This window comes from Mus pahari, chromosome 10, assembly GCF_900095145.1.
Source record: "Mus pahari chromosome 10, PAHARI_EIJ_v1.1, whole genome shotgun sequence".
NCBI lineage: Eukaryota > Metazoa > Chordata > Mammalia > Rodentia > Muridae > Mus > Mus pahari.
This window is the reverse complement of record NC_034599.1, coordinates 46,192,733-46,201,732: the sequence shown is the minus strand read 5'-3', so window position 1 is coordinate 46,201,732 and position 9,000 is coordinate 46,192,733. Positions and strand designations below refer to the sequence as shown.

General features: G+C 40.1%; 1 protein-coding gene across 1 annotated transcript in view; it reads left to right on the top strand.

The window, feature by feature from the left end:
- The first annotated feature begins 1,106 nt into the window (after positions 1-1,106).
- The window catches only part of C10H11orf88 (chromosome 10 C11orf88 homolog), a 24,405-nt gene continuing 16,511 nt past the window's right edge, over positions 1,107-9,000 (top strand). The window contains exons 1-3 of the mRNA XM_021208079.1: positions 1,107-1,446; positions 2,067-2,105; positions 2,639-2,709. Coding sequence (XP_021063738.1) covers positions 1,221-1,446; positions 2,067-2,105; positions 2,639-2,709 — 336 coding nt within the window. The 5' untranslated portion in view covers positions 1,107-1,220. The remainder of the gene's footprint in view (positions 1,447-2,066; positions 2,106-2,638; positions 2,710-9,000) is intronic.

Here is a 9,000-nt window from a genome sequence, read left to right as displayed (position 1 = left end):
CAACCACAGCTTGGCTGAGGATTTGCTGGTCACAACCAAAGTCTGAGAGCACCAGCTAAAGACTGCATGCTTTTTTCTATGAGTCTAGTTACTAGGCAGTGTAGTTAGCTGATTGCTAATAGTACCAATCACTAACCACACAGCCAGGTAAAAAGACTGAAATTCCTCCGACTGAGCCTCCTGTGAATCGTCATTTTGGTGAGGACAGAGCTATAGGGAAATATTCTTACCATACTATTAGTGGTTTAGGGGGGAAAAAAAAACCGCTAGCCCTTAGCTGCTAAGTATACAATGTATCAATATGTGTGGGGTACATTTTTGGTGAATTTTACATATATTGAAAAATAGAAATTACCCCTTAGCTGATTTGGTCATTATATTGACTTGTGATTATAAATCTTTGGACTTTGCCTGGCATATTAATAACACTCTAAAAAATAAAAGGCCATGAAAATCTCGGCAATCGTGTTCATTTCATTTCCAAAAACTGGCTTTAGGATTTCCATTTCAGCTCCTGTCAACCCCTAAAGTCATTAAATGGTCAGTTGCTATACAGACAAAATCTCCAGGGAAACGTCTCACACATGATTGTGAATCTGTAAGGGTACATTAAATGTTTTCATAATTTTCCATGGGGCAAGGGAACTCAGCCCACTTAAAGAGGTATATTTTTTTAAGGTGATAACAGTTACGCTCTAGGCAACTTTTGGTGGGAATAATTAGTGAACACGATTTAAAACCAGTTGGTTTCCTAAGATCTGTAATAAAAGATTTGAGAGCTTTTAAATCACACAAGCTGTATCCACGGGTACCTCTCGGTCCAGTTCTAGACTAGCGCATTATGCAGACGTCTCAATGCAAACCTGAGAATTTCCCGGGGGTAAGAGTGCGAAGCCTTGGCAATCTTGTCCAAAAGAGGAAGGCGCTCTTTAAAGCTCACATTATTGGGCTATCTGGGGGAGGAGGAGACGCTGGCTGAGGATCTAAGAGACAGTCCAGGACTGTACACATCACAAAGTTGAGGCTTTTAAGGCTTGACTGGCCCCGAAAATTGTGACCTCGACAGAAGCCAGCTGCAGATGGGCCACTAGCCCTCGAGGAACCCCAGATCCTAAGGAAGAAGAAACACAGGCATTCCGGTGGTGGCAGTTACCAACAAGACGGTTCTCCGGTGGGGGCTGGGCGCGGCGCCAGAGCTAAGGAAAGCGTCCTGAGTCACCATGGAAACGGAGCCCAGAGGCTGTCCTAGGGGCAGGAAGGAATCCCAGGAAATCTGCTCCCCTGGATTACTGGTGTTTACTGGCTGCTCTGAGCAGGATGCCAACTTGGCTAAGCAGTTTTGGCTCGGGGCGTCCATGTACCCCACTACCGAATCTCAGCTGGTGCTGACCCGAGGCAGTAGTCAGAGGCTACCGGTGGCGCGGAACTCTAAAGTCGTTCTGAGTGGTGAGTAGCAAGGCTACCTCCTGAAAGGGGAAACTGCCCGGCCTAATTGTCAATCAATTGAGAAGTACAAACAAGCAGAAACAAGCAGTAAAGGTATATGCAAATACATAAACAGTTCTAAAACTGCTGCAATTCTCCACTGTAAAGGATCTCATTGTTACATATAAATTCATTCTAGAGCTGGAGAAATGGCTCAGCAGTTAAGAGCACTGACTGCTTTTCCAGAGGTCCTGAGTTCAATTCCCAGCAACCACATGGTGGCTCTCTTCTGGTGTGTCTGAAGACAGCTACAGTGTACTACATAAATGAAAATCTTAAAAAAAAAAAAAAAAATTCTAAGAGTCCCTTAAATGATGGCTTTTATTTGGCAAAGAGGATGAGTCAATCTAAGGAAATGGTGCTTAGATTAGGAAAGCATTTACATAAAATTGAGTTCAAACTTAAATAGCCCAAGATAAAGTTGTTGGCAGAGTCTAATTTAGGAACCCTGTTCCCTGACTGACAAGCTTTCAGGTCAAGGATGTTTAAAGTGTTCTTATTCAATATTAATAGGTATAGAAAATTAAAATACTATTCATGTCAGCTATTCCAATAACCTCCTCTTCATTTGTATTTCTTAGAGAAAAGTTCTGTCCAGCCCTTTCCCTTTGATCACAGCAGTAAGTACCAAGTTTTAATGCCCTTTTATAGGTAGACTCCCCAGATTATCTTAGAATTCCTAGAAGTATACATTTACGCTGTGATATAATTAAGCTGCATATCCCACACCTTGCTTCAGAGCCCACACACTCACCCAGAAGATAACTTTGACTCTATAGGCATTTTCTATCCAGCATCCCTGGTCCCACAGGCACTTTCTCTCCAGCATCCCTGACCCCACAGGCACTTTCTCCCTAGCATCCCTAATCCCACAGGCACTTTCTTTCCAGCATCCCTGGTCCCACAGGCACTTTCTCTTTAGAGACTGTTTCTTATCTCCACTGATGATTTACTCATCTTGCAAAGGGATGGGAGGGTTCTTGACATCATGAATAATTAATGCAGTCTTCAGTTATTTACCAATCATTATAATTTTAAGACAGTATGTATCTGTGTCCCTTCCTACTCTATTCTCCCATATCCAACTTTATGTCAAAACTGTAAGAATTATGACAAAGTTATGTCAGATTAAATTTGACTTTATTTTCTCTAGAGGATGCAATTATCTTTGCTAAAGCCCAAAAGATTCAGGAATCTGAAGAGAAAGCAAAATATCTCCAAAAGGTGAGCCAGTGCTTCATCTCTTCTGGTTTTTATTACATTTCTACAAAACATTGATAAATATTGTTTGTTTTTGTTGAGGACACTTTATTTTTAAATGCATGTAAATAAAATGTGTTACTTCTGCTAGCTAAGCTTTGAAGAGCTTTTTTTGTTGTTAGAATTTTAATTAAGCAGTTAGAAATTCTTAGAGCTGGAGAGGTGATTCAATTTTTAAGAGTGCTTGTTCTCAGAGGATTCAAGTTTGGTTCCCAGTGCCCATAAAAAATGGCTCATTACTGCCTGTAACTCTAGTTTTAGAGGTTCTAATACTTTTTTCTAGCCTCTGTGGGCATGAAGGACACACACACACACACACACACACACACACCACAAAACACACACACATACAAACACACACACACACACACACACACACACACACACACACACACCTTTTAAAAGTCAGGCCTAGTAGCACAGATTTTATTTCCAGCCAGTAGAGTAGAGGCAACAGAATCAAAAGTTAAGGCAAGGTATTGAGAGAGTAGTCAATGATCAAGGGTGCTTGCTATGCAAGGACAGGACCTGTGTTAAAATAATCTCCAGGACTCTTAAAAGAAAAAGAAAAGAAAAAAGAAAAAGGAAAAGGAAAAGGAAAAGGAAAAGAAAAAGAAAAGGAAAAGAAAAAGAAAAGGTATAGATGCATGCCACTGAAACTCCAGTGCTGTGGGGGATGGAGACAGGGGGATGGCTGGGGCTTGCTGGATACCAGCCTAGCTCCAGGTTCAAAGAAATATGCTATTTCAAGGGAAGAAGGCAGAGTGACAAAGCAAGACAACCAATGTTCTCTTCTGGCCTTTACATGCAAAGGGTGCACATATTAGCACATCGTGCCCCCCCTCTCTCTCTCTCTCTCTCTCTGTCTCTCTCTCTCTCTCTCATGCACACACACATATACACAGGCACACAGACATGCATGCATGCACACACAAAGATGTAAATTAAAAAACACATAGCAAGGATACTTAAGTTACAAATGTCAAAAAACTCAAGGCTAAGTGGAGATGTAGAGTTCAATGCCTGCTTGGGAAACTTGGTGATACTGTTTTATAATTTTAATAAAGTTTAAAAGAGGGCTGGAGATAGCTCAGTGATGGAGCTCTTATCTAGCACATGGAAGGCCCTGGAGTGTGAGAAGAAAGAAAGAAAGAAAGAAAGAAAGAAAGAAAGAAAGAAAGAAAGAAAGAAAGAAAGAAAGAAAGGAAAAGAAAGAGAAAAAGAGAAAGAAAAAAAGAAAAGAAAAGAAAAGAAAAGAAAAGAAAAGAAAAGAAAAGAAAAGAAAAGAAAAGAAAACTACATTCCATTAAACTTTGGCTGTTCTCTGTCTCTGCCAAAGCTCACAGGAACATCAAAAACAGAAATCAACAGACTCACTTTTCAAAAAAGCTTCAAAACATACCCAATAGTCTACAAACAAAAATACTTTTAATATGGTAAAGTTGTCTTATTAGATCAAAACCAAGTGTCTGTCATCTGGCCCTGTTTTGACTAAAAGCTGAGAGTAAACACATGGGTGTCCAGAAGTCTCTCTTTGACAGCCACATGATACAACCAGAGCTTCTAACCCTGCAGTTAATGCTATGATCAATAGCAACACTTTGCTTAGTTCATAGATAACCTCTATTCCAGTAACTGTTCCTCGACCATCAAGGCAGAGATAGAATGACTATTTTGGCCTAATGTGTTTAATCACTGAACATATTGGCAAATTCTAAAGGTCATACTGGAAATTCTACATAAGTTACAGATTAATTCACATGACTTTTCTGGCCACAACAATTCACTTTGAAGTCTATTGGTGATGTACCAGACCCTATACCAAACACTCCCCCAAAAAAGGAATATTATATACTATATATTTATACAATAATCTCATAAGCTTTAAAAAAGAATATCTGTATGTGAGAGAGTGAATGTGGGCACATCTCCTACTGCACGCATATCAAGGTTACGAGACAATTTTTAGGAGTTAGTTCTCAGCTTTAACCTTGTTGAAAGTCTTTCTTCTTTCTGCTGCTGGCTATTCAGGCCAGCTGGTGAGCTTCCAGAAGATTCTGTCTCTACCTCCTTCTTGCTGTGATTACAGATGGGTACTACTACATTTTGCCTTTAACGTGAGCTCCAGGATCAAAGGGGTTGTCAGACTTTCATGACTAGTGCTTTTACCCACTAAGCTATCTCCTCACTTTCTACAGGCATTATCTTTTCATTTTTAAAATCACATTTATTGGTGTCCCTGTGTGTGCTGTGGTGTATGTGTGTAAGTTAGAGAACAGACAACTTGTGGGAGTGGGTTCTTTCCTTCTACCATGTAGGTGCCTGGGATCAAACACAGGTCATTAGGCTTTGGGGCAAGTGTCTTTACTCAATGGGCCATCTTTCTGTTCCTTTGATAAGGAATTTTTAAGCCTAATTCTCATTAGAGCCGGGAGTGTAGCTCAGTGATAGAACTTACTTGCCTAGCATACATAAAACCATAGATTTAATTCAGATCTCTTTCTCTCTCTGTCTCTGTCTCTCTGTCTCTGTCTCTGTCTCTCTGTCTCTCTCTGTCTCTGTCTCTCTGTCTCTTTCTCTGTCTCTCTGTCTCTCTCTCTGTCTCTTTCTCTGTCTCTCTGTCTCTCTCTGTCTCTCTGTCTGTCTGTCTGTCTGTCTCTCTCTGTCTCTGTCTCTGTCTCTGTCTCTCTCTCTCTCTCTTTCTCTCTCTCTNCACACACACACACACACACACACACACACACACACACACACCTTTGAGCCAGGAATGATGAATCATCCTTATAATCCCAACAGTTGGGAGGCTAAGGCAGAAAAAGACTTGTTACTTGAGGTCAGCCTGAACTGGAGTGATTTCAGGTCATTCATCTACTTTGGTACTTTTGGAATTTTCATTGTGCTTAATTTTGGGAAAGAGTTAGAAATAAATATTAAAGACAGACTTAATAGCCAATTTTATCAGTTTTTTTCAAACAATAAGAATGATGTTATTTACAGAGAACTGTAATATTATAGACAAGACATAACTAATTTAGACCAGATATAAGTAGTCAAAGAACAGGCTTCCATGTCTTTTGTCCTTTAATTTCTTAAATTCCATGTACTCATTGAAAGCCAACTTAGTACCTTTAGTGCATTAGATGCTGGACTACAAAGAAAGGACAGGAGGCAGCCAAGGATTATGATGTATCCTTATGATAGATATATGTCTATGACAGTACAAGGAAACATTAAACTGGGCATAGAAGTATGCCCTTTAATCCTGCCATTTAGGAGGTTTCAGGGAGCAGATGAAGTTCCCAGTAAATTATTTGATATGAGAGCAGACATGTCAAGGACCTCAATGCCTCAGACCCGTGGGAATAGCAAAGCCTTCCCCTGGTCCTTTGGCAGGGTGTCGAGAACATGTGGCTCACTGATTCCTCCTCCTGGATGTTTACAGCCTGAGACTTCTCTCCTAAGTAGATCTCCCTACCAAGATTAGCTAGACCTGACTCCTTGTTTTGGTTTACATAATAACCCTCCCTCTTCGTTCAGTGTTCAGCCGTATAAAATAAGCGGAGTTTCTCTGCTGCTGTATCTCTTCTAGAGTGCCTACCCCATCGGATACAAGGCCACCCCCACCCCTGCTGGCCCTGTGTGTTTTCTGCATTCCCTGTAGCTCCAGTCTTGTTTCCAGGCCCAGATACATGGATCAATGCAGGAGGTGGAGGAAGGAAGTTCATGAGTTATGGTCAATCAGCCCGAACTATATAGTGGATCATTATTTAAAAAAAAAATAAAACTACCAGGTGTGGTGGAACATGTCCTTAACAGCTATACTTGGGAAGCAGAAACAGGCAGTTATCTATAAATTCAAGGCCAACCTAGTCTATAGCAAGTTCCCAGCTACACAGTGAGATCCTGTATCACAAACAGGAACAGCAACATAAAAATCCCACTGAAGGTCAAAATAAAGGTTAAGAACTGGAGAAACCTTCCCAACCCACTGAGTTTTGAAGATTGTTTCTTCAGTCTGCTGTACACTTTCTTGTCACTAAAATGCCTTCCTCATCTGCCTTCAAGGCCTGGCTCCCATAATATCTTCTGAAAGGCTTTCCCAGGGTTACCGAGGAACTGGCTGGGTGGTCAGCTGCCTTCTCGGTGCTTACTACAGAGTCAGAAGCGGTCTCCCAGAGTGCTGCTCTGAGGCTCTCACCTGTACTCCCAGCAATTACCCATGCTTCTCTGTCCTGCTAGATTGTAGGTACCATAACTTTAGAGATCACAGGTTGGATCAGAAGCCTAACTCAGCCTCTTACTGCTTATGTGACTTTGAGCAATGTATTTGAACTCTTTCATAATCCATTTCAGCAAATAGTAAAGAAGAAATTATTTTTTAAAATACCAACCTCATAGAATCTATCTAAAGCACCTGGCCACAGTTTACCCTTCATAATTGTCACTTGTAAAAGGTAGAAGTCATGTCTCATTTGCTTAACCCAATGTCTTTCTGGATATTGAAATTCAGACATTTGTCCATTAGCCCATGAACATATAATCTGCATAATTAATTTAATTACTGGCTAAATGACTGCATATACAGTGTTGTTTGCTGTTTGTTGGCATTGGTATATTTTGTTATTCTTGTTTTGAGGTCCTGGAGATTGAACACAGGGCCCCATGTATGTGACACAGGGCCACAGCTATGCTCACTGCCATGCTATCAGCTGTGCAATGGACCAAGTTTAGTCCTTTCCATATAGATTCATATGAAAACTTTTCTGGGTTGAAAACCTTTTGCAAGAATGCTTCCAAATGCACTGGCACATCTCCTGTCTTGTCAGTTTTGCTTTAATCTTATAGGTCTCAATACCAGGGGAGAGAATGTGGCACCATTAAATATTAAAACAGAATCTAGTTTGGGATACTGCTGCTTTTCTGAGTCTACCCTCTCTGCACTGCTGATACAACCATCTATAACTTGTGGTTTAATGGTAGAAAATGAATGGGAGAAGAGATGGGTGGGGATTTTGCTAATAAAATATTTACATTACCTATTGAATTGAATTTTCCATACTGTGAACATACACATCTCTCTGAAAGCAGCTTTACGGCTCTCTTTCCCAACAGATATTGATTTTTTTCAGTGGCCAAGTTTTTAAACTTTAATGTTACTCTCCATTTTAGAATATTTTCCAGGTATACATTATAAATGCTTTTTGTTAGTGGGCAAAATGCTATTAATCACAACTACTGTTTCAATGATGGATATCAATGGCAGGTAATCAAAAACAATTGAGTATGTCAAGATTAAATAGCTTACTGTATCCATAAAGGAAGCCTTACAGCACTGTACTGGACCATTATTTTTCCTTTGAGAGTTTTAAGTAGTCTGAAAACATTATAATAAATGAATAGTCAGCTAATTCTTTGAAATCATAAAACTAATTTGCCTTCTAGTTTTGCCACCTTAAGAAAGCTCTTTAGCTGATTATCTCTTTATGAAAAGAATTTTAAGTAATTTATTTGCTAGGAAAGTGAAGAAGAGGTCAGAACAATATTTCAGGGCACATATATAGAAGGTGCATTGGGAATGTGCATGTATCTACAAGCAGTTCTAACAGGAGAGAATGCAAACCAAAGGTTTTTAAGAGGAAAATGTGTTCACCTGTAGTACACCATCTAGACAGGCTCTTTACTGGGAATGGGCTTTCAGTTTCACATCCTATGCAGTCAATACTGACCATCCCTAACTCTCCCCAGAAGTCTGTTACACAGTCCTTGCTTAAGCCAGAAGCCAGTTATATCATGATGGCATTACTCTTAGAACCTGAGAAGGCTCCTGTTTCCTAGGCCTCATGATGTAAGAGGGAAAATGTTTAACATTGTTGTCTAACATCCTACACATCCATAGTAGTAAACAGGGCACTTAGAATCATTATGTCAGCTTCAAAAAGGCAATGGAAGATAACATGTCTTATCTTAGAGCTGCTGCTGGGACATTCTGAGAGAAGAAAATCCTTGAGTGTGTCAGAGTCATGAGAATGGGCTTCCCAGATAAACCTAAAGGTTCCTAGTAGTAGTGTCACCCGACCTAATGTAAAATAATATCTATGAAATTCTTTTTCTACCATTAAATGAAGACAATAGGGTGTGCTGGATTCCTTCTCAATAACAAAACATATTTAGTCACATTTTTCTGTGCCTGTTTCATCCCAGCTGTAATGGTTTGTGTATTCTTGGACCAGGGAGTGGCACCATCTGGAGGTGTGG